Consider the following 27648-nt stretch of genomic DNA (forward strand, 5'->3'; position numbering starts at 1 on the left):
AACAGATGGAGAGAGAACATCAAAAAGTGTGATCAGATGACCCGGAGATATAGAGAATATTTCGTTCGAAAAGATGAAAGAAATCCAAGAACACTGTAAGTTGGTTAATGAAATGAAACACCAGATTTATTAGAAGCAGCTTTAGAAGTTAATGCCATATATGACTTCCTTTTGACTGTACAAGATACGATCGAACTACAGCGTAACTTATTAAGTGGCAAGCCATCTATCACGCTACACGCAGTGTTCATTAAAAGGACAAAAGAAGTTTACTTATTACCTGATCGAAAGAACAAACATATTTTTATTGAAAAACGGATAGCGTGCTAATCCTTATAAAAACAGGACATCCATTACACTAAAAGACAAATCGATCCCCACAAAACCTATAAACATTGATAAGACTCTTCATAAAATGCATTTCATAAAAGTCGGGTGGAGCGATAACCCGCAAAGTGCAAGGATAATCTCATAATCCATCGCTCGATCCGCAAACAAACGTACTAAAAGGACATAATAAGAAAATAAACGAATTAAAACTCGCCGCCGTTCCCACGAGGCCACGTTTAGCTTTTCATGTTCCAATTCCGGGGACTGCGCGCTTTTATCTTTTAGGACAGCAGTACAAGCGATGTTGATTAAACACTCTTCTAATATTCGATTAGAATAGATTTGCACGGATCTGATACTAGATTTTTGTTTACTTTGCGTTTTGATTTTGAACTTTTCGAAGCACTTGACTTTTTAAAATTTCACCCAGAATAAGCGTTATCGAAAATTTTGTCACCCCCTTTTTGTGAAGCTTTTAAGTCTGTACTTTTTGTTAATCTTTAACCTTGAGATCAAAGGCGGTATCCATTTTACCTCTCTTTCTGTCATATCCAGATGGGTATGTAAACGTATAAATTCGGTAGCTGTGCAAGTGGCGTTACGGAAAGCGTTCGCCCCGCGGGACACGTTGTTCAAAGTTAAATTGTTTTTACGCGTTCAGTGCCCGTAATAAATGGAACTTGGAATATGCTGCTGTGGTTTTCTTTACGAAGTAACTTTTAGAATTTACAAAACACGTTGGGACTGGCTTTAATGCTTATGTACTTACATTACCAATCCATCATTAAAAGGGTCAAATAAAAATGCTTCCTTAGCGAACAAACGAGCTAAAGGGCAGGGCTCACGGTAATCCACGAAAATTCGGTGAAGGCAAGTGACGTCGGGCTCGGAAGGAGGACTAATTGCGAGTCTCCCGGCCTGATAATCCGTTCACAGCGGGCGGGCCCCAAATTAAAAACCCCCGGTTGTGTCCAGTTCAGGGCTGGATTACCGCTCTCACGGCCTGCTATTTCACCCCTAGTGAAAAATTATTACGAACGTTATGGGTTCTGTATTATAGTGCTGGGTAAAATCAAGTTGTATCTAAACAATGTATTGTAATATAAATATTATACATGGACTTTTTATCTTAACGTCTTTTATAAGTAAAAAAATGTCTCCATCAAAAACAATGAAGACATGTGAAAATTCTCATACGTGTTTCCAAGATTTAAGTGCACTGAAGTGTAAGTTCCATGGCCTCCAAAACGAATCCCTAAAACCGAAGGGTGGACGAATTCAAAAAGTTTGGCGAGAAATTCGAAATCCTGAGATGAAATAGTAATTTATCAAAGGATTTTGAGTCTCGAGTAGCGGAAGTGAAGGATGGATACCCTTTATCGCGAATTGCAGCAGTGTGCCTTATCGGAAATTCCGGGAAATGGTAAAACGAACACTTCGGGGTGATAAAACAACCGGAATGTACTTTAACAATTTTCTTTCTTCTTTTTTATTAGTCCTTTCATAGCTTTACGAAAAGAAACAACATTTGATTATGATTTTGATTATTCTATACCTATTGTTACCAAGCTCATTTTAGCGCGTGTGTTTAATATTGATTACTTTACGTCTAGACTTTCTAGCATTTAGTTCATTCGTGACCAACGACTAATTATTGCATTGTGTTGACTAGACCTATTCTGTTTCGCTAATCGAGTGTATTCTTGGAATAAAGTATTAGTAATGCATGAAGCAACTAGATAACTGTAAACGCAGCCATTACGTATTCGCCAGTATGGACAGATAATGAAGATAATGGTGATTTATTCGTTGTCCTCAAGTCGACTTCACACGTTATAACGCCTAACGCCATTACAAAGTCAGATTATTTATAATCCCATAACGGAATAATGTATGCACGGTGCGATGTACGCCTAAACGAATACGCCGCCGCGTATTAATATTCAAATGGCCTTTGGGCGAGCACTGTATGAGATCCCATGGCATTAGTCCCATTAACATTGTGGTGCTTTGGTCAGTACTCAGTATTTGTAATGTAAACACAATGAACGCACTGCAGGTTGTCCTTTACGAAAAATATTTGCGCCAGTTCAGGTCGATTAACAGCTGCCCACTCGACACAATTTTATAGCAAAATAATTTGAAATAGGAGTAACGATTGAAAACAACATGTGTATGGGGGCAATTTAACTTAGAAATAGATTAAGAGCGGTGTTCTTCTTATTTTCATGAAACTGATCGTAGTCATTTCCTTCATAGTGTCGAACAGCTGTTGTAAAGGTTACGCCCGTATCCTTGCACCTGCGCTCCCCGCGTGCTCTCACCTCGCCCCCTTTCGGCTTAATTACAATCCTATTAACAAAATCGTCTCGTCGCGTCACCTTACATTACCCAATTGACATTTAGGGGTTACGATGCGGTTAATATTTGACCGTCTGTCTGTACTTCCTTCGCATTATTTAGCATGTTATTCATTATTCATCGCGCTAATGGAGTGATAGCATCGACTGATTGTCATAGTGGTACGTATTGATAAAACGCGAAGATATTTCGACAAATACAATTCACAGGCTCAACATTTGTGTTTGCCATTGGTTAAAGAGATTCGTCAGTACACGTGCGAGGGTACAAATCCACAAAGGGTTCGTTTTTTCTTTTATAGCGCAAAAAATCCACCGACAATTACGAGATTAGGGATGAAAAGAGGGGGCAAAGTTTTTTTCTTCTTTTAATCGGTAACCGTTGGCCTTTTCTTTCTTCCTTTCTCAGTCGAAGAATGTTTTAATTAAAAAAAATCTTGGGTAACTTGGGAGACGGCGTAACGGTAGTTGCGGTTCGTAATTTGTATGAAGCGAGGCTGACTTACAAGCTCACTCCGTATTAATCAAGGTTGATCATTAACTGTGCTGGGAGATCGTGCGGTGCAGATTGACGTCGCGTTATGCAAACTGGTTTTTTGGGATAAATAATTTTGTACTTGGTATTTTTGAAGATGCAAATCTTTAATCAAGATACAAACGCATTCTGAACTACTTATATTTGGTACGTCTGTAGTTTCACGGCTTAGTTCGGCTCCGGAACAAGCGAACTAAGTTGCGGTGTGCATGACAAGGTACGCGAAACAGACTAACGACCGGCCTGTAGATAAGTGCACATAATTTCGCCGCGTCCGCTTAGCTTGCGGCGCACACGCACGCGACGAACGCGTCAGTCGGGAGCCGAGCGGTTTATCACAACACCATTGAATATAATAAAACAAATTAACCTTATGTCTCAAGAAATAGAAACGAGCCGACCGCAAATATAAATTTGCCGTATAATAATGATGGACAGACGGTCTTCTTTGTGTTCACTAATTTCTGTACCGTTATGTTATGGAAACTGCTTCCGAGTTTGCTATTGTCGATATGGGATTGTTTCTATATTTTAAAAACATTTGATTTAATTAAAACATTTTGTGAAAACCTTCTTCAGCTGCGTTTTTTATATTCATTCATCTTTGCATATTTAGCTTAAGCATTTTTGAAGCTATAGATTTAAAACGATCTGCTGATTTAATTCAGTTTTATTGAGAATCGGTTCATTTATTAACGACAAAGCATCCAATTTTCCCTTTTTTTCGAGTTTTGTGGTTGTAAATGTTGGCACCACAGACATCATTAACATCAACACTCGCGGTAAATTGATCGTTGCGTCGCAACTATACTAATGAAATGACACACCAGCTGTTAAGCCGTGTCACTAGTCTTCGTCGACAAAAGACGAGGCATCGATCGGCGGCCGACGTTCGTGACTATTGTTCGGTGAACGAATGCACCACCACCGTACATCTGTTTCGTTCCTTTTTCACTCGCCCTGCATAATGAAACCGGCCCATTGTGAGGAAAAACATTCACAAAAGAACACGCACTTTGGCGCTCGGCCTGTATTTTATAAGAAAAAATAACAGAGGCCCTCCAGGCCTAAAAGGTGGGCGTAAACGCTGTCGGAAATGAGAAAGTCGATGCAACTGTTATGACATACGCGGTTCGTTAAGTGTTATTGAAAATAAACAACCAACCGTTCGCGCTTTAACGAAGTAGTCCGGGAAAATCACGGTAGGAAGCGTATATTTGTGCCCGTTCCCCACATTTCATTATTGATATCGGAGCTGATGCTGCCGGAGGCAAATTATTGGCTGCATCTACTATTGTTGAGATAAACATGGACGAAAATATTCGTTTGGCTATTAAACATTGTAATTTCATTTCAGTACGTAAATACCATTCGAGGAATAAATTAATTGGATCTCTATATCTTTACACAAGTGCTGGCAATGGTCTCAGTTACATTGTACAACTCGAATGTGTATCATTACCAGGTAATTACAATCTGTGTTTTGCAGTAGCAGATGGTGAAGTTGATTCAGACAACTGTTGTACAACTTTGACGTCAATACCGCATAATTTTTCTCAATGTCACACAGCGTTTCGCTTTCTTTTGAAAGAATTATAAAAATGTGTAGTTAGAGAAGACAGTATTGCAAACAAAATTAATTTTATATATCGTCAAAACCTTTTAAGACTACTTTAATACAGCTACAGGCTTAAACAAAAGCAAGTCTCGTCTAAATTCCGTAAGATCTGTAATCCAACATTCCTTGGTATCTGGACGACGACATTACTTGTCTCGCTGCGGCGTTGCGGTAAGTACTCCCCGACTAACTGAAATTTAGCAAGGAAGGAGCCATCATAAAAAACCGTACATTATAAATGCGGGCTCAAATTGTGCTCCCCCGGGCGGAGCGCCTGCGCCGACGATTAAGTGCACTTAATTCCGTCTAAATGTTGCCCGACGGGGAGTTACGAAGTTGCTGCCGACTCTTTGGCTGAAGGGAACTGTATATGAGGAATTCAATCAAAATGTAACTTGGTCGAAGTGATACGGGTTGTCACTTCACAGCTAACGAAGCAGATAGTTAGTTATCAACATGACCATCCTGACTAAGATTTGATGTAGAGATAACTAACAATTATGTTCTACAACACTGTTTATTTTATTATTCAAGGTAATGTAATGTTCCAGTGTGAGAAAACAATATTTACTACGTCTTGATTTACATTCTAGCTTTTTTTAGTAAGCTATTCGTAGCAAAAACTCATCAGTGATAGCGGTTCAGACAGACGGGTGGGGAGCGAGACAGCCCTAAGGCTTCGCCAGTACGGCGCGGCTCCCTCGCGTGCGTCGCGGATCAAAAACTTCAGCATGTCAGCCTAAATCGCTCCCACAAACAACTTGCGGTATTCAGATGCATATCGCAATGAATTACTGGTGCTTAGTTACCGTTTAGTGACGCTTTTTATATAGCTTCTTGGTTATTGATACTTTTTGCTAATAAATAAAATGAGAGCAAAACAGCGGAGGCTTACAGAAAATGTTTTCTTGAGCACAGATCGATTACCCACTTGAAGTTGAACCATAAAAAATAGTGGGTTTCCGAGTGTTTTGTTTTTTTACCAAGCCATTTTATGCTAATTAAAAGTACTTACAATGAACAATTAAAGTCAATGGACCGCAAGCTTCTTTCACCGTCTTGAAATCGAAGCTTCTAAGAATACTTATGTGCACTAAGAATCATCTCGGTATGCTAGAAGTTGCATTATGGGCCATCAAATCAACATTTATCTATAATCGTTATTCGGTACAGACGACATCTAAACAATAAATCAAAGTGACACAAAAAGCATACATTGCGTCCACTAATCTTCCCACGGTTTTATTCTGGATCACTTTTTGTATTCGAACGTGAGGTAAGTTGGCAATCGCGTGATACTATGTGACGACTATCCATTTCTATTTCACACTCAAGTCTGTTCGAACCGTGACTCTATGTCCCTCTAATAAAGACACTACCATCGCATCATTGAGCGTATGAAAGTGACGTTCGCGTGATTCCCAACATCCGATGATACTTGAAATTGCATTGCCTGTTAATTTTCTGATAATTAATCTATGCTCATTGGGGAGTCGGTAGATTTTTTGCAGCTGTTAATGCATAAATTATTATGATACTTATGCCTCTCGAAATACGTCACAAAATTGCTTATTCCAGAATTGGCGTATGATTGATTATTCTTTCAGCAACAATGCTCACGGGACCGTTTGGATTTGCGAAACGATACCGTGGAGGGCAGGTGTAGATGATTACGTAACTCACTAATTTGACGATAACTTGATAATTGTACTTGTTTGATTTTTTATTGAAAAGAGCTTTTTTCCCTTTAGACATAGTCATAAGTCTCTTTCTTGGTATCGAGTTTACCGTGTGGAAACAATTAAACGATGATAATGTGTGTAAGGTTTTGTGGTTTCAAATGCAGTGGCAACGATGCATTAGTGATAGTGGAGTAGGGGTGGCGAAAGGGCGACGACAGCAGTAATTTTCCACTGATGACAGGAATTTTTGCATTGAATAATTCACACGCAACCCTAATGTAATTACAGTGATAACGTATGCGATTTTAGTGGACCGAGCTAATGGAAAGTTAGTTTAGTAATGAGTTATGACTTTGAACTTTACAGTTACTGTTCGTAAGTAGAAGTTATGTTAACAGCTTCAAGTATAACACGAGTTAAATCTGACTATAACGGTAAATGGTATGGTATGAGATGCAGAAGCCATGTTCCGAGCAACATGCTAATGTGCTTAGATAAGCAGCTCCACGTATATTGCACGTCATTCTGCCCCACACAGCTTCAAAGCAATAAAAACTATGTACGAACTGCTTTTATAGACTCAAATACCGTTTATTTTTAAAACCAATAAGGTCGCGTGTCCAATTTTATCTTTATGAATTAAATAAATGTTCAGATCATGACAAATATATGGAGTTAAAAGCTTCATTTACATAAGTATTTTTAATGTTTATTGCTGCGCTTACAGCCCATAAGTTAACGCCCTAATACTCAAACATCGCTGTATTTAAGATGGGTTTAGAAGTACTCTTGTCTCCACAACATGCTTTACAGTAACAGAGATAGCATGAGACTGTATCTTAACATTGAGTAACTTTAGTATTCGTGGGTAAGTGTTGTAATGTAATAGGGATAAATAGTAGTGTCAGACACCATATTATAATGGTAGGTATTTATCGCTTTATTAGTTATCCGTAGACTTTCAAAAGTAGCCAACTCTAAATTATCTCATTACTTGTATATAATTTGTTCACGGAGTTATAGGTCACGTATGTGGCATTTGACTTTAGTACAGCTGCCCGCTTGTTCGGAATTCTTAGTAGATAAAGGAAGGGAGATAAATAGGTAATTAGATTTTCTAGTATCTTACTTTCCCAGACTTGTGTGCCAAAACCTAACGGAACTCTCTTAGAGAATATAAATTTCATTGAATGTTACATGAAGTTGTATTTTATAGTTAGTGCCTTGTACTTATATGGAGAATCGGAACATAGTCGAAGCAGTGATTTTATGTACAACAAACTGTTGCCGTAAATCATATTTTTAACCAAAGTCTATTCTCCCAATGAAGACACACCATGACTCGTAAATTTTTCTCTAATAAATAAAATATACTCGATGTTTTCAAGAGTTTCTTTGAGGTCCTTAAACTCCCTTTTGTGGTCTTCAGAGTTCAATAGTTCGGTTGGCAAAACCACCCACGATGGCAGGTGGCGCCGCGAGCGATTCTTGTGTTACCACCAGACGTCTCAAGTGTCTAAGCTACCTGTACTGCTGAGCACCGTACATAATTAATGGTGAAGGCATTCCTACGATCAACCCTAAACGTGCGATATGATTTTGTGATTTTGGCTAATGGAAATTCTGTGTTCGTCCGTCTACATAAGTATTATTTCAGCTTATCAGCTATGCAGTAATAAAGGATAAACTACTCAAAATAATTGAGTAACAACTAATCTAGATTTAGATTATTAAAATACCTAAAGGTATGATTGACTCTACAAGTAATTAGATAATAGATCTTATCGCTAATTACCCGTATCGCGTCAGTTCCAAAGAACGTGGAAGTAGGATTGTCATTGTGATTCCCCGAAAATGTCAGCGATGGTCTGACACACGTGAGAATTTTCCTACGTCATCAGCTGCAGTCGTTATCTTCAACAGCCTTCGCAGATAAAAACTATCAATCTTATTCACAATAATATGTTGATATTTCAGCTCATCAAAGAGAAAATACACAAGACACTGTAGTAGAAAGAAACAGTTATAATGTAGGTTTACAATATTCTTTATATAGTTTACGAGTCATTACACAGTTTATATACTACTATAGATACAGCTATCAACTTGATAGGAAATGAGAGAGACGGCAGTTAATACAAAAGCGTATCTAGGACATTGTTTTAAACAGCAATGTTTCTCAACATGTGTGACGCGACATTCTGGGAGGTTGCAGCGTTGCTTCCTAATTTTAATGTAATTGAGATTGCATTGCAGAAATTAAACAAATAGTAGAACAAAGTTGAATCAGTGGAAGGATAAGAAGCGCCCAAGAAGTAAATACGACGAGACTAGGTCACGAAAAAGGTTGGAAAACATTGTTCTAGACAGAGTCCTGTTTAAAATAAGTACTAGACATCGATAACATCATGTCTAACGTTTCTTTATGAACGTGCTGCGAATGTTTCATCCCCTTTTAAGGCTGTACAATGAAATTTCGTTTTTATGTACGTTGCACCTTGACTTTCATTATCCAAATACGTCACGTTCCACGGCAGTTATCGCTGTAGTATCTTAATTTAAGTGACGTATACACAATGAGACAATTACACTTGGTTTATATTCAACCGTGAGCACCAGTGTGGGATTATCACATAATCGTGCACCCGTCCAGATAAACTAAATGTTCCACTTTGTTCCACATGTCTGGAAGATTCATGCTGTGCTCGTAACGTTAAAATTTTTAGGGTAAGTGCCTTGCGAAGTCCTCCACCCACAGCGCAACCACAGTTATACCAATAATGCGGGCGACGTGCTCTCATTAGAAAACCGGACTCTCCAGATCTGAACGTAGATACGATTTCCATCGTTGCAAACATAACCAAAGAAAATTAAAGATTCTTGAAGAGTCAGCGACATAACTGTCCAAGTGTAGCTCGAGGCGGTGACAGTAAAAACTTCAAGCCTGCATCGTGAATGCCATCTGCAGAGCTCGTCAAGGCATGGGCGAACGATAAAAACGATCGCACAGCGCATGCGAATATCGCGTTACGACGCGGCCATACCAATGGCGGTTAGTATAGTCAACGCGGGGAAACTTATTTTACGTCCAGAAATCGTTCGTGCTAGTGCTAAATGTGATAATGAATCCTCACAAGGTAATCACTGACGCGTATTTACGCATGTATATGAAAAGAACACGAAGTTCAATGGCAACAGAGCGGACACCGAAAACATTACATAAGGCTCGCGAGGCAAGGTCAATGTCGCGCCGAACAAAGATCGCGAAAGTGCTCCAATGTTACGTAGGCAGCTCTCGGCTCGGTCGGATAATTGCGATGTAATCGGCGTAATCCATCCACGAGTCTTGTTTCCTTTTACGGCGCGCGCAGCTTGCGGCCGCATAGAAGAAACAGCTGACCGACGGCACGCGCTTCGAATGCATATTAATGTCGCACCCGCCGCAAAAAAACACGTATAAAATCGAAATGCTACTATGAAATATCGAACCAGTTTGAAGTGCAGACGCCTCAATTATGCAATCGTCGTGCGTGGACAACGAATAAATCAAACTACTGCTTCCAAGTCTTTGTAATTGTGTAATCGATTTCAGTTTTTAACAGCATACTTGTTTATTTTTCGCGTCGAGCTACGCACGGGGTGTAGCTTCCAATTAAGGAGTTTGCCATAATTGTCTCTGTTCATCGCCTTCCTTTTACAACAAAGAAAAAGGACGACAGACATTCTTAATTTCATAACACTTGTAACCGGTAGTGCGAACTGAATCGTTATGTCATTTAATTTCCTTTATTACTGTCATTTTTTAATCTTTCAGAATTGATAGGAAATGATAAAACAAATCGTAACTACTTTATAAATACAGCTATCTTATCGAAAAATTACTTGACGAAAAATACTTTGGGCATTTAGATATCGGGTCGATAGCACGAACTTTTAGCGAGGGCGTTGTTTGTTGTCGGAAGAGTAAATATTGGGATGAGTTCATCGCGGGGATCCTCATTGTCCTGTTCATATAATGAGTGCACCCGTGACATTTCTCCCCCGCGGCGCCGCAGCTGCCCATCAACAGACAATAAAAACTATCCCATTGGACTTTCGATAGACAATAAAACAAATTATAGGCTTACACGTTAATATTTTCAACAAGTTCCATCTCTGTAACTCCTGATGGACATCCCTTAAACGTCGATGTTTAATCGTAGAAATTATAATACAAATATATCAGACAATTAGTATTAGGCAGGTGTACACCGATGGGGCACGTTCGCATCGCTAATGGACACTAACGCGATAACTTTATATCTGCAGGGGTGGGCAGGACAAATGCGCGAGTGCCAAACAAAAGGATGTTTTATAGTCTCATTGTTGATCGTAGATAATTAAATTGATTCCCCCTTTGCGACCTCATCAAACGTCCATGAATCAAATAAGAGCAAAATTTATTAAGCACTATGCTATAGCTATTCTATAGATTTCATTTGGTGTTTTAGTTTACTGAACCAGAAATTGTGACCTTTCTGAACAAGTTCGGGTATATTTATTTTATCTATATATCAATTCCTGTCTTTAATGTCGGTGCTATGGACTTGTGTCATTTTACATGGGACTAATAAATAGATAAGAGCTATTGATTACAAATCTACATCTAAGATTACAAGTCCATACAGGAAATCCATTAAAAATAAAAATATAATGTATCCAATCGATAAACGGACAGCACCTCGTATAAAATCTCTCACGCAGGCTGCACCGGCCGTCGACGCATAAAATTCTTCACGCCACATTTTCCAGGCACGTGATATTTCTAGAACCTGCCTATATGAAGCAGATGTTCTAGGTCGATGACGTTAGACCTTTCTAAGTTGTCGCGTGCCCTGACTTATGCACATGGTGTTGTTATTAATGCGCAGTTATCGAGACAGGACTGTCAGCAAACGCCTTTTTGTAAGCTAAACAAAGATATTCAGAGTGTAGCGTCGTGTTTTCGCATTCTAACAAAGTTACATTACTTTGAATATATTTATGCGTTGTTCAGACTGTAACGTAAAATTATGCGTAATAGTTGAAATGACTAGTGAATATTATACAAAAAAAGAAGAGTGTGAAAATTTACACCTGTCGTGCTAACCGTAGTCTTGTGTATTTTCGCATACTCTGATTATGATATACGTCCATAGAGGTTACAATATAAATCCATTCGAGACATTTTAACATGTATCATACATTATCAATCGAATGTTCGGGCTTCTCCGTTTCCCGGCATGATCATAATTTTCCTAACTCTCGACCACTTAGTGTCAGTGACGTTAATGACGTCATTAAACCTCTGGTACGTTCACTACAAGATCACGTTAGTGTCACGTCATAAAATAAACATTCACACATAATGGGCCCTCTTTTGTAATGCTATAATGTAGAAGTCATGGCTTTATGAGAATGGGTGCACAGTACACACATTAGTTTTAAATAAGAAATAAGTACTTTTAAAACCAAGATTTGTTTTAGATTGTACAATAATATAATTCTTAAAGAACACGTTTCCAAAGTCTGATCGACAAGGGGCCTGTGTACATTGTTAAAAGATTGTCATTAGCGGAACAGGTCCCGTAACTTTCCACGTTTGGCGGGGTTTCCTAAACCGGCACTCACACCTGCTTGGAAGGGGGACCCAAATTCTTTACGAAGGGCGCTGGACAATGTTCGCCAAGTACAATATTTCATTATAATTTATTTGGTGATATTATAATCACGGATGTCAATAGAAGATTTTTTGTTAAATAAATAAACGAGTAAATCGAGCTAGAATATGAACAAAAAAATCTGTTTAAATTTTTAGTATATGACACAAACAAATGCCATCGATGAAAAACGCAATATTGTTTATCAAACTTTTTTTATAAAAACAACACCTCAATCCAAACGGTGCATATTTTGCAAGTTTTGCTACAGATATATCTTCGATAGTAAGATTTATGCAAACTGATGTTTCCATGAAATAGAACTTTATGTAATAGAGCACTTAAATTTTCTCGCAAACGTTTCATGTTGGCAACGATTCATATTGGACATGATTTACTTTCGATTCAATATGAAATATTTTGTGCATTTGTTCATAATAGAATATTCTGTTTGAAAATGTGATTTAATGCTAGATTTTTATGGCTATAACATTAAATTATGCTGTCGTTAATGCGTGTAAAGGCAATGTTATTAGCCAATTAGAAGTTATGTTGCAATTATAAATGTATAAAAAAGTTGTTTGTGTAGGCACAGGCACCAAGACATCACCTCTGCTGTTAGTTTAAGCTAATTAACTGCTCGACTAGTTTTTCTCACTCTTACTAATAATATGTAAATAGTTACCTCCGTTGATATACATCTTATCAACCCACAAAGTCACAAAAAGTGAAACTTCAGCAAGCGGAACGTTTTTGTATAAGAATAAATAATTTCCATAACTAACCTCCTCAAAAGGAGGATGCCTTGTCCTATGACAAAAACAGTCGGTGGTATGCACGGGTCGGGCGAAGTCATGCTAAGCGAGAACTTGCTCGCTACGCAACCCGGGTCGTACGACAAGTACGACGACGAGGGGACGACCGAACTCGTAATTATAAACAGGGCGAGGTGAGCCGAGGTGTCGAGATATCGCGATAATATCGAAACGTTTTCGTTTAACGTCGCTGGCGGGTATTTAATCGCGGAATTTAATAAAATGGTCAAGCCGGACCCAGGGAACGCTGCTGATTTATCGTGGGCGATCGCAGCGAATATCGATACGGAATCCTACTCGTACTCGAATATATCGATTCGAATGTATTTTTATAAAGATTATCAATTTAATGTTCTGCTCGTTTTTATTGGACCAGTTAAGTGTACACTTATTTACTTTGTTGCGGTATAGAGAGGTAATTTTTCACTTAAATAGGTACATAAGACTAGTGACTCGTGTAAAACGCATTTAAGTCATCATCACAGAAGTTAATCGCAACAATGATCAAAATAACGAGTTTAGATATCCATCTAAACGCGACGTTTAGTGGGAAATTTCTGCGATTAAAATACACACATTAGTATTAAACTGTGCAAGTACTTAGTCATATACCTACTTTTAAATTTAGTATAATTTAAGAAACAAAATAGCATATAGTTAGTTGAGGCAGTTTTTAAAGTAGTTACTTCTTATACTGATGAAGATGAGGAGAGGTTTCTTGGAGAGAATATCGATTATTTCACTCGAAATTTGGGCCAAGTATGCTAATTCAACTAGTCTATTTACTGCTATTCTGCTGATTATAGTAACACGCTTCTACAAATCCGGATTTGTCTGCCATTAAATTTTATTGGGTTGTATTTGTATCAATAAACTTTTGCCTATTTTATTGCTTAAACGACACCTGTAAGAACTACCTTGAAAAAAAAATTTTTCAGTAGGACTTGTGAAGTATAAAAATAATTCGTATTCCTAACTTCATGATACATACTACTTGTCTTCCTACAATCCAGTATTTATTCTGCATCACTAATTGTATGCGAAAACTAGTACGGTAAAGTTGGTGTAAAGATATGAGATAAGAAATTAATTTTGTAGTTTCATGTTAACGTCTAACGGTGTTACGTTTCGAGGTAATTAACAAATACCTTTAGTGGTGTCTCGAGAAGGGGGAGAGACGGCAATCGAGAACTTCGGGAGAGTTCAAAACTTCGTCTGTCGACGTGACTCGATGCTCTGAGTAATATTTGTGAGCATACAAAAAGCACTTGTGTTACGAACTGTCAAGTCAGCTCAACAAATGACAATGAGCGTGAAGTAGCAAAATTAAACAATGTTTAGGAAGGGAAGAATGAAAGAAAGAGGACAAAAAGTGTTTAGGGGCCACACGTTTCCCTTTTAAAATATTTTTGCTGTCCCATAGCATTTAGAATTGAAATGGTTTAGTAAATAAAAACTGCTTTCTACTGGCATCGGTTATCGTAAAGCGTCACGATAATCATACGTAGATGAAAACTTATCAAACTAATTGCGAAACCCGTTATCTTGCTTATCTACGCATATTACTCATGTTCTAATTTAAATCCGCGGCATTGAATGCGAACAATACCGTAAGGTTTCACAAACAATTTGATCGATTCGCCAACAAACAATGATGGAAAGAAATATAAATTGGTCTCTGTGATGTCCATAGAACGACCCTCTTGGCAACCGCCCTCTTTTGGCCGATTGCATCGGAAGCAGTAGAAATGCAGCGGGATTATGCAGCAATCTGCCATCAGAGGGCGTCCCCCTCCTCCCTTGGAAATGTATCGTGTTGCCAGGATTAATTGGTGTTTACCCCCGGCTTGGGGGCAAATATTCTCGTATTATATCACGCGAAATTAGACCGATGTAATGGCAAATTAATATTACAGCGACGAGGAAACAATTTTAATAGAAATCTGGAGTATGTAAGATTGTTAATATAAGATTCATCGTCAATATAAATTGCGCATTTAAGAGTTAAGAAAAGAAAGTAGGTATGCATTGTGCATTTTATAGAATTTCGCTGCACAAAAGTTGGTAACATTTTATATCTGTAATGGTATATCGGGAGGACGAGAGATTTATCTTATTTAAATGTTAAATCCTTGTTCAAAACTTTCGAAAATATCACTAATGGAAGTTAATCATCCGATCGACGACCACAGACATAAGCGCAATTTTCTGTGCATAATTTCACAATAAATTATTCCATTTGTGTGAATTAATCCACACATATTTGTCATAGATCATTTCAAAGGAATTATTGGTGGCAAGAATTTGTGGCTCACTTAACTCCTATGTTGAAACCAGAGGAATGCAATTGGACAATACGACGACGTCCGTTGATAGATGGGCCCCAATAAATTGTTGACTTAGCTGCCTACGAACGCAAAGGGCTCTCGAATACCTTCGCGCTGATGCTCATAGATATGTAAAGTATGTTAGAACAAGCATAGAATGTGGTATACCTATTGCTAGCTGTTATCCGTGAATTTGGGCGCCTGGTTAAAGGAATTACCATTCACTCACTCACTCACTCATTCACCAGCCCCCCAAAAAAATATTTTACCTAAAATCGCCCTGTTGTAACGTGAACGATAGTTTTTGTAAAGATAGGGATAACAGTACACAGCTATAGACGTTATGGTGAAAAGAACTCTGAATAAAAAAAACATTCACACGCTACTGCATATATACGGTTAAAGAAGAAAAAAACCGTGGCTTGTATATTGCCAGATTCTATAAAGCAAGTTTTTTAAGATTTTTTTCCCCATTCACTTACTAACTGGGAATCACAATGTACCCAATTTTTTGTACCGGTAATGAAATTGAACTGAAGGGACTTTTTATACCCAACCAAGTCCCAGACGAGCAACGTATTCCGTTCTAGATAAGACACATTCTCGGCATTCAGTCGGAAAGACAGATACATTGTCTAACTACGATTTCCCGGCGGGATCCCCGATGGCATTCAGTTCCAAAGATGTCTCCCATTGTCTGGCTTTACTAATATTTTAGCAAAGCTATTATAAACTTCAGACACTATTATCACAAATCAGACCAAAGCATCTCGAATATCAAAAAGGTCAATAACATAGTAATTAGCTGTATATTTGCAGCTGGTATAACGTTTCTGACTAGCAAAAAGTGGTTTGTCTAATTCCACGGGTCGTCCTTGTCCGTCCTTCAAATAAAAACTAGATAAAAACAATCACGAAGACGCAGTTTAAAAATGCATGGATGACGTAGCGGCGCACGCGTCGCCGCGGGCGTTATATTTGGTAGACTAATCGTTTATAATTTAAATAATAACAAAGGGTAACCAACGAATCGTCCGGTCCGGATCGCTCGGCCATTCGCTAATTATAGAACACGTTTAACCTAACCCTAAAATTTTGTAATCGGTATTTAAATTTTTAATGACAGTAATTGACAAGGATCAGTACTATACAAATCACAATTCTATACGTTACCTCAGCTTAGTGGGAGTTCTACTGAGAAAGATGTTTATCGTATTCTTTGGAAACAAAGAGATAGTTGACCATTAAAAAGTAGTTCGTGACATGTGTACGAGTCAATTACAGCACGCGTGGGTCGGATAGCATTTGTTGTGTACCTATGCCACTATAAAGAAGCTACTAAAATTTCTTATTGGATACAGATAAGGTATTTAAAGACACAATAAATATCGTAATAAAAATTTTGTCAAATGTCAAAGGTGAAAGAGACTGGGACAACTGAAGCAGGTGTGTTCCGGCTGTACAGGGGCAGCTGCGCCCGTTTATAAAAGAAAAATACCTCATAAAAATTATAACCGAGTATCGATATTTATGCGAAGAAAAATAATTGCTGTTATAATAGAAGCTACAAAACATATAACATAGTTTTTTAATGGGTCTAGAAAAAACAAAGGATGTTCTCAGAATATAAGCCACAAATGTACCGTACTATGTTTATTTGATATGGTTAAAAGATTAAGAACTATAATCCTGTAATGCTTACCGTCGCAAATTGCTAGCAATTAAATTTTTAATACCCAAAACAAAAGCTATAATTGATATTTTTTGCTGATGCGACCTACGCGGTTTCGTTCGTGGACATCCTTAAATAATAAATATAATTTTAACAAACTTATAGAACCTCACTGTAGAAGTTCCAGAACAATTATTAGACAAAGTTTATCACTTCATTGAAATTTATTTCATACGTCATAAACAATCAATTTTTCTCATAAAGTTGGTTTGTAAGCGATAAACGACGACGATGACGAATTAAATCAACAAAAAATTTCAAGTTGGATACTTGGAAACCACGTCTGAGAAACTAACTCAGGTTCTATTTCTGAAAGTTAACCACAAGAAACTTTCAAGTATGAAAATTACTTCCGGAGAACATGACTAATTTTGAACTCATGCGATGATGTTTAAAGATCCGGTTGGAAAAACCTCTGAAGTTTTGCTTTTTGAACAAGTTTATCATTCGATTATTTTTAGGATAAGAAATTATCTAAATTCCGGTTATCACTTATCTGAAATGCGAATTATCGTAAAAATATAATTATTGTGATTGTTTCCTTCCTAACTATCTTCAATTAGTATTTTAATTAGGAAAGAGGATGTTTATAACCCAGAATTTGATTACAAAGCCCAAAAATGAAATGATTTTAATCTGTTAGAACAAAGGCAAAGCAAAACAGCTTCGTAGATACGCAATACAGTTCTAACTAACAGAGTTTCCGATCCAGTTTTATCAAACAGAAGTAGGTGGTTGTCCGAACTGCGCCTATGGGAGCCGACTAGTGCAAACATAAAAGGTTTTCTCATTTAAACGTTACACGGTCCGACCCGTCCTCTTCACGTATCCATTCGGTCACTTAGAGCGTTCTCGACGGACCAACCGATAATTGCATTAGCAAGAAACCAGTTTGTACATCACATGCCCTTTGACTGCACTGATTCTTTATGACGTAGGTACGTACTTCATGAGAAATGTTCAACGTAGGTGTGGAAACCATTACACATGATTTTGTAGTTTCACTGTTTAAATACATCCTTAAAATATTCATATCTATTTCAAGTTCCCATTCATTTTCTACGGTTATTTATGAACTCAAATATTAATTAAAAACAGAACAGTCAGGAACATTTGGAATTTCTGCATGGGAAGGATGTGGTTCCCCTGTTTGATAAGTAGAAACTCATTAATCACTCAATTAAATACCATAAAATATGTGCAAATGATGTTTCCGCAGATGGTTCAAACAAAAAGCCATGATAGTAGTTTTCCTGTTTACATCGATATTTTTCTCGTTCTATTATTTTAACACCAATTATTTTTACTTGAAAAAGTTTTAGCAATAGCGTTGTTTGTAAATTAAATTTCCACTTTTAGCTGTAGTTCCTTATTTGATGTTACAATAGTAACATTAATCAGTTGAATGTCAGTGTAAATTATGGACCTGCCTTAGGCCCAAATAAAGCGATCTAAGTACCGATGCCTGGTAAAATTACTTGAAATGCAATGAAAATATTGGAAGTACCTGGTCAACATTCCAATCACAAAGTGAACGACAAGCAGGCAGATAATACATGATATGTTGGTACTTTCCAAGGTTGCATTACACGTTCTCCCAAGCCTAGGTTTAGTGCGCATAGACTAATGCATATGTGATATTTTGTTCACCAGAATGTAAAGATGTTAATTGTAGAGGGCCTATGATAGACCCCTGTGGCACACCTAATTCAGTAGAATAACTTAATGTTTCATATTTTTTGTTAAGGTGACATTTAATGACACATCACAGTTTTTCTTTCCATCTTAATTTACCTATCTTATATGCATATAACGATAACGAAATATTAACAAGAATTTCGTGATATATTTGGCGATTATGTATGTATTCGCGCGATGACGTAATTTACAAATTACGCAAATAGATTGCGTCTACACAGTATCTGATAAAGAATTTGTCTAGAGTTAACACGTGTTTTTAAAACACGTGATGGACTAGACAATATACATAGATTAGGTACCTACTTATGTAAATATGTATTTGCACGATGTTTTTGTAGATTTCATTTTTCTTCATTTTAGAAAATGAATACCAGTATGGTCACTGTTTTATCGAAAACCATGGATTTTTTATGGGTTTCAAATAAGCATGTTGAAGATAGAGAGCCAGAACAGATACACACACAAAAAAAAATCAAAAACGAAGATAAAATTGTAACAACAATTTGCCTTTATGACGGACAGAAATCATTGTCCTGTCATGCCATTTGGGGCGAATTTTTGTACTTTACGATTGCCAATGTAGGTAATACGCACGCGTCAAACAGCGAACAATAAAAATATAAATAAACAATAATGAAAGTTGAACGACCACGGATGGCGTTGATGACTCAGTTTCTACCTGACCGGACCAGTGTCGTTTTATTACAAACTTGTCTGTGCCGTGATCATCACAAAGACAGGAATTCCGTATCATCTCCGGCCGTAATCATTTTTCTCATTCTGATTGCAATTGGCTTGGCGGTTTACGAGGTCTAGGTCCTTTATATGATTTACTGTCCATCTTTTTATACCCACTTCCAATTCCAACATGGAGCATTAAGCATAAAAGCAGACTCAGCCAAGAGAGCTTTAACAAATCGTTCTACTAAAAAGAAAATGGCTTCAACGATTCTTTCTGTGTACTCTGATGACCTCAAAACACAATACAATCTACTCCAGCTTATTCCAATAAACATAAATCCTCGTTCAGTTTTTTAAAACACAATTTCCAATTCCGATGCTTTTCTGATCGTTAAGTTTTTACTTGCATTCTACAAGGTCTTAAACTAAAAGGCGGACTGTTCCGAAATTCAAATCAAATCACATCCACCGTTCTGAGCCCATAAGTCGGAGCATGCGCAACGGCCGAGGGCCAATGCGCCCGCGCACGCTTCTAATGACAGGGGGGAGGAGCACGCGCGGGGGGTGACCGACCGGTCGCGTGATGCACCGTGGTAACTAAATGCCACAAGGGTTTGTATCCAGCTGATTTGACAGGGAATAACAGCTGATTTAAAGAAAGTTGCATATTTAGTTATTCAGGAAGTATATTTTTATAAAACAGACAAAAAATGTTCATGCACGTTTATGCAAAATAGTAATTCTATATTTAAACCTTGTATATCTTTTTTCATTTATCATAATGTATTATGTATTTTTGTTGCTACTATTTTTAGTACATTTAAGTAAATAGGTATAACCTTCACACAAACAAAATGTTTAATGTAAAGACAGGTGTTTTAACTAAATAACCTTACTTTCTTCGCATATTAATATTGTATACTGACGTTACTTTGTTGGTAGGTGAACAAAACCTGCTTTTGTAAACTGGCGTCTATAAACAGTAAGTTACCGTGTCGCGTCCGGGAACCCGTTCGCTGTCCCCCGGCACGCCCGGTTAGAACTCCTAACTTTTTATTTTACAGCTCACCCTTTGTGGCTTAGGCTCGCGTGAATGCCCTACTACCTACCGACCGGCAACTAACTTTGTTCCTTTTCTAAGGTGCTTCCACGTCACTTGTTAAAACTTTCGCGCCAGTTCGACGGTAAAACGAGTCGAAACGAAAATATTGTTTTTGCTGAAGGCAGTTTATGTTTCAGGGAACTAACTGAATAAGTAGCTTTTTGCTGGAAGTACGTATACATATTGGAATTATTTCCGATGGTTTGTATGAAGATTTATGTCTTGTCTTGTCATAGATAGCATCTCGATTTTATCATCGGATTAGTATCATTGATACTTTAAATTGATGGCTGAATTATCTCAAACGTGAAACGACTTCATTTCGGTAACAACATTGGTAGAATATTATACATAGAACAAACCAGTTACGAGAGTATACTTGATAAAACACGGAGCGGTTCAAGTGTCCCTTATCGATTTATTGAACCCTAGATAAGGTATTATCAATTGATATCGACGAAAACCATGGCTCTAGTTTTCCAGTAAAATAGTATCAAGTAATGTTTGTATAATGGATAGTGAATTGAGTAAATATGTATGTAATGTATGTACCTATGTATACTTGTATAGGCATTCGGTTTTGCCTGGGTGACAAGTTGAAACATTTTATTAACTATTTCATTTTCTTTCTGTTAGCTAGATAATTACTCAGTAAGTACAAAAAAAAATAATGATAATGGTATGATGCCAGAATATGATAGAGAAAAAGGCGGAGCGAAATAAAGAAGAATTTAAACAGACTTATCAAAAAGATAAGCAGGAAATAAACATGACAAAATTTGATATTTTTAAATGATGAACAATCTTACATACATGACCGTGGATAACTAGCTTAGAACTAGTCTAGTGAGACCTAGGAAAATAACCATATAAAGGAACATAAACCGGTAATACTATGATATGGATAGATTTCGTCACATATCAGAATAATACGTTTTCTTACGTCTTAGCCACGCCCGACTAATTTCTCGAACGAGATAAGATGTTTAGGAGTCTTAATTAAAATTAGATAAAGTAACATTACATTGCAAAGTATTCATATTCAGTACCCTTAGAACGAGCTTGTTTTACGTAAAGTAAGCGAAATAAGAGCGCGTTCGGAGCTTTGATTGGCCAGCACGAATAAACCAACCAATCAGTACTCTTAGTACGAATTTGCTTTATGTTGAACGAAAACGAAACGAGAGCGCGTTCGGCGCTCTGATTGGCCGGCACGAATGAACCTACTAATAAGAGCACCGAACGCGCTCTCGTTTCGATTACTCTAAACGTAAAACAAACTCATACTAAGGGTACAGATTACAAAATAAGACGGAAATGTAATGTATGAGGATTACTGTGTGCTGGTTATTCAATTGGAGTTTATCAATAGGCACAATGACACAAAGTGTTATACAACTAGGTGCATCTCAGTTCAGCAACCCGAGATAATGCTTGTGTCAACAAATGTACGGTTGTGTTATGAATATTGTGATTAATGTCTTAATTTATTATACTTAATGACGTCCAATTTCCTCTCTAATTTTCGCAGTTGTTTGAAGACCAAATTATTGCGCTGATGCCAAAAAATTTGGGACATAACTTTATTGCAAGTATACTTGATCTAGCATGTACAGATTTACATGGGAATTTGTATAAACACCTAAATAACAGATGTTGATGGCAGAGTGAAAAGAAAAGATCTGTTAACATAAAAGTTTTAAATTTACAGAAAAAAAAATTAAGCTCTCAAAGGTGATCGTAAGCTAAGTGCTAACAACGAATTCTAGGAAACTTCTTACTCAATGTCATGCATACGACAAACGACAAAAATAGTAGGTACTTGCTAAATGAATATGGTATGGTCAAGATTACCTGTCACTTGACAGCAGGAATATCGAGGCATTGATGATGTAACGTCAACTGATGACACCTGTCACCATCAGTGTACTATTAGAATTTTTGATATGGCAACACAAGTGCCTTAAAACTTAAGCTTTAATCGTGACTTTATGACTCGGCCTTAAGGTCGATTTTTCCTGATACCTGATACTGATTTACAGTTGTCATAGCATATCAGAAATGCTTAACAACGAGGGTACTTAAGTATGAAGTTTAAGTTTCCACTAGTCCCAATACCGTACGGTTCCAAGCACACTTAGAAATCAATGGGTTTGTAAGCATAATAAAATTACTTATGCATTAGTAAACTTCAAGTGTTTATTTAGTTTAGTTCCAATTACTTGTTATAACAACTCGTTTGATAAATTTTAGTAAGACGAAGTACAGTTAGGTACATTTTTCTGGTAGTGGTTAAACTACAAGGAAAGTACATGCTAACGCTGAAGTGAAAGAGGAAAAGTTATAAAAAAAATAAAAAGCTAAAACCATCACATGCTCTAGGCGAAACTACCTATCTACAAACTGCGTACTTAGTACGTATATTACACAATCTAATATTGATAACTAAAACTACATCATATTTTTTACTTTGTCTGCCGTCACACTCGACACTGGCAGTATAGTCAACATCGCTGTATTAGAAACTCAGTTGCCATTCAAAAAAGAAAAAAGACACTTAACTACATCATTATTTAACCAAAAAGCAAATTAAGACATAAATCAACTAACTAAGACATACCAACTCAATCTCACTAATTCTAATTCTAAATACAACAAAACAAAACAAGGCAAGTAAACTATACCTGTTTATCTACCAACAATCGATCGACGTAAAGCAACTTCGTAAAGTAACTACCACGCATTGGAGCACGAACCAAGTCCTGAACCACACCTAAATTCGTACATTTTGTACTTAGTCGCCATATTGTTATCACGGTAATAGGTGACCCACATATCACCACTTAACTGACGCTATCTAACTGTGGTATCATACTCTACAGGCCGCCTACTAAATCGGTAGCCAAGTTTGTAAAGTTACGTGTTATGTAAGTATGTAACTATTGTGTTTGGTGTTAAATTGTAATGTACAATAAAATTACAAAATAAATGTGATTATTATAATTTTTTTTACAGATTTAGGTACTTTAACTAGTTACACCTGCTCTGCTCGGCTTCTATTAATCGTAGGGTGACTTTTTTTAGTCAGTAGCCTATCCAAACCGAAATAATTATTTAATTAAAACCAGTGGTTCCGGAGATTAGTGTGTTAAAACAAACAAACACTCTTTAGCTTTACGTAGGTAATAGTGTAAGATGTAAGATTTTAAAGGAAATTAACTAAGTAGTTAAAAATAATTTTAGAAACAGATTAGTAAATACCTATTTATCGGTATTACCCATATTTATCGGTCACCACAAGACAGCTTGTCGACTTTGTTCCTAGATATAGATACTGTAAATACCTATAAAAAACATGTCATAATCTGTCATTAAGTAGGTAGGTACTGTGTACTAAGTTGAGCTACATGCAGTTAATACAACTAACTACCATTACTGAAAATTAAGTAAGTTCATAAGAAATTAAGGAAATACATATCAGAACCATAATTTTGAATGATGTAGAGAAAATATATTCAGTATAGAGATACTTAGCACAAGTCCTACTTAGAACTGAAATAAATTAAATTAAATGACACACTGTTCTAGAATACACTAATGCTAACTCTACATTTGCACACTAAGGTAAGCAGGTAATTACTTATCTTATTAATAAGTTGTATGTAAAACAAGAGCAGTCTGCTTAAATCTATTATGAAATAGGTACCTAAATAAATAAGCACTAATAAAATGTGTATGTTTTACATCTAAAATTCTAAATACCTATCTATTTCATTACAATACCGAGGAAATATTACTTCATAGCAATGAAATTAACAATTACATTTACATTCAAAAGTCCAAAATCATTTATTTCAAATAAACCAGGAAAATACTTTTGAATGTAAAATAAAAAAAAACACTTCAGTGATAACAAAATTAAAATAATTATGTATATGTCGATAAAAAAAGTATGACTAGATGAACTTAGGCATTGGCTACGCAAAAACAAAAGGATGAGTATTCAAAGTTACTGCATAAATGGCATGCAAGATGCAAGTGAACAAAGATTAAACGAAAATAAGTCATGAGCAGAAGTAAGCAAAATGAAGAACTACCGTAAAACTCTAAAATTTTTTGACTAAATAAACTACTATAGGAGTAAAATATAATAATTTCATGTGTATACACATTGTGTACAAGGGCACTGTATCTAAGTAATCCAAGCCAACCAGTCACTAGGTAATGCCACAGATAACAAAAAAACAAAAGCAAACTTTGATAACATCTAAACTCATAAAGACAAAAAGAGATTAAATACTTTTTATCATATCTGGTGACAAAATTTACGTCATAATAAGATAAAATGTCTACCTTGATATTATAATTAAGAAGTCAAGTTCAATACATGCGTGTTTTGATATACAAGTCATAAAATAAAAATTCAGTATGTCTCACATTATTAGTTCCTTATTTTTGGCGCATCACTAAATGTCAAAGTCAACTCTAGAGTCATGTTTCATGCAAGTGGTTGACAAAGTCAACAAACATACATTTTGTTGCACAATTCTTATTAACTACTAATGTCATCATGCATTGATTAACTTACATCTTAATTTTCTAAAAGAAATAACTTTGTAGAGATTATAAGTAGGCCATATTTGTATGCATGTTCAAGTTCATTGTAATTAAAATAGGTATTCACCATAATTACTAGACTACTGGCACCTACCTTAACTACATACAGTAAAATGTTCTAATTTTGAAAATAGATACAAACCAAAATGCTAAATAACATTCAAATACCTAGTTAATTCACACACAAAATAAATAAATGCATGCATTTAATTGTATCTGTGCTACTATTCTATTTTATTCAAATCAAAAAGTTAGTTGCTTATAACATAAATATATAAAGGCTGACTCTACATTCATTCTAATTTTTACAAAACAATGTTAATACACATAAACACAAACAAAAGCAGTCACACAGCCAATAAAACAAACAATCAATTGTTTCAAATTATGAAAAAAAACTTGTCTTTCAAACTTTTTTCAATCAACTTATTTTACTGTTAAGGTGAGGTTCTACTAAGAAATCAAATTCAAGTTTCATTGTGATAAAAAAATGGATGTTCACATTGATTGTTATATATTATTTTTATCTATACTTAGAAAAAGTTTATCAGGAGAATAAAGGTGTGTAAAATAAAATATCTTGATTATGAAATCTCATTTGAGTAAAGATAACATTAGCATTAGTTACTCATCATTCCATCACAAATAAATGTTGCTGGTTTTTTTTCATAGTTATGAATACTTTTTGGTTGTATTGTATGCTGTTAAAGGGATGAGGAGTTGTTACCTTTATGAATATGAACCAAAACAAGAGTTTTTTAACTTGGGTATGCTTGTTTGTAGATATAGAGCCAAATGAAGAAAGTTATAAACTAACTCTAGTTATGCAGTGTGCAGTAAGTTATAACTGGGAAATAATTGAGAATGTCAATTTGCCATGTTAACTACCAAAAACAGATTTCAAATCATGTCCTAGAGTTCCGTAATTTAATGTTTAGCAACACGAAAGTTGACAACTAACACTAAACAAGTTTGTCGTAAAAGAGTTTAAAACTAGACGTTAGACTAGCTTTTACTGTTAGCTCGAAGCTAATTAAAAGCCAAGGTTATTATTTTTGGCAGCCATCTAGCTGGAGGAAACATGTAACTAACTTAACAATCTAGTAGCAATTAGATAACGCTGAGAACATGTAACAGAGATGTTATCAGTAAAGTATGATGTTTATTCGTAATACCCGTCGTTATGAGCATCGAAAACGTAACTACGAGCCTACGAGGCCGACTTTTTGTATGTCTACAATTTCCAATGGTAATACGTTGCGTCGCGGCACCGCGGCTCAGCATTCTATTCTGAGGGCGTTCAACCGAACTAGAGCCGCTTAGCAACACCCAAAGTTTTTCACAATGGCCATGACATCGAAATCAAACAGCCTCCGGTCACTGGAGCATTGACTCTCCGAACATCGCGGTCGCAAACAAACTTACGAAACAGACGCGAGCGCACGTTTTGCTAACATAACTCAACAACAACTCACCTGTCAGAAGACTCGGAGCTGTCGTATCTGTCCAGACATCTCTTCTTCCTGTCGTCGCCGTCCACGGTGTTCGCATCAGACGATTTTCGGGAATACGTTTCTACGGCCGCGGCGCGATTAGCAGCCACGCCGCGCGTATCACTTTTCTCACACGATTCACTCGTTTCTAGTTCTCTGTAGAACGATAACTTCACACTTTCGCCGTCAAATGTTTCGCCACTGCACTTTTTTGTGTCACCAAGTCCTGTATCGGGCGCGGAAAAAGTTAAATCGTTCAATTGTTTCGGGCCGGCACGGTCCTCGGGCGACCCATCCGCCATCTTTGAGCGCACGAGTGTTTTGTCGCAAGTTTCCGTGCGACGCCACGGACAGCATGGGCGCTGGAGTCGCGCGTTCACGGTGCGGAGCGCGGCACGAGGGGCGGTCGTGACGTCACGGCGGCTGCGCGGCCGCGGGGGCAGACCGCGGTGACGTAACGACTCCGCCCCGTGCATGTGCAGGGGCGCTGTCATTGGCCGCGCGTTACGCAACGCGAGCCTATTCAAATACCGGCGCGAGAAGGGAGCATAGGATGGCGTAGGACTCGGCAGCGATAGGGACAGGCCCATCCCAGCCCTAACGTAACAAATAATGCAGCGTAATGACGGTGCACACACGAGCGCACACCGCCGCCGCGACCACGCTCGCTCTACACTAACAAGTGCATCGAAATTAATGACACGTTCCACCCTCTAGCTTTCCGAACATTATCATAATTTCCGATTACACACTTATGATGACAGTGATTTCAAAGTTTTCATAGAAATTAATGTAGAGATAATGGACATAGGCACCAAAATGTTTGTCACTGTCACCAGTAATTGCCTATGTAAACTTTGGTAATTTTTGGAAGTAAATAGATTGTTCATCTACCCACCACAAACTCATTGAGATTGCAATGAAAGGCATCTTCACAATAAAGAGTTATCTACTTACCTACCTAGATTGCCTAGGAA

General features: G+C 37.0%; 1 protein-coding gene across 1 annotated transcript in view; it reads right to left on the reverse strand.

Moving 5' to 3' along the window:
• The window catches only part of LOC118263739 (uncharacterized), a 134202-nt gene extending 106955 nt beyond the window's left edge, over positions 1-27247 (reverse strand). Inside the window, exon 1 of the mRNA XM_050705513.1 lies at positions 26654-27247. Coding sequence (XP_050561470.1) covers positions 26654-27165 — 512 coding nt within the window. The 5' untranslated portion in view covers positions 27166-27247. The remainder of the gene's footprint in view (positions 1-26653) is intronic.
• Positions 27248-27648: the final 401 nt, after the last annotated feature.

Source organism: Spodoptera frugiperda, chromosome 27 (genome assembly GCF_023101765.2).
Source record: "Spodoptera frugiperda isolate SF20-4 chromosome 27, AGI-APGP_CSIRO_Sfru_2.0, whole genome shotgun sequence".
Taxonomy (NCBI): domain Eukaryota; kingdom Metazoa; phylum Arthropoda; class Insecta; order Lepidoptera; family Noctuidae; genus Spodoptera; species Spodoptera frugiperda.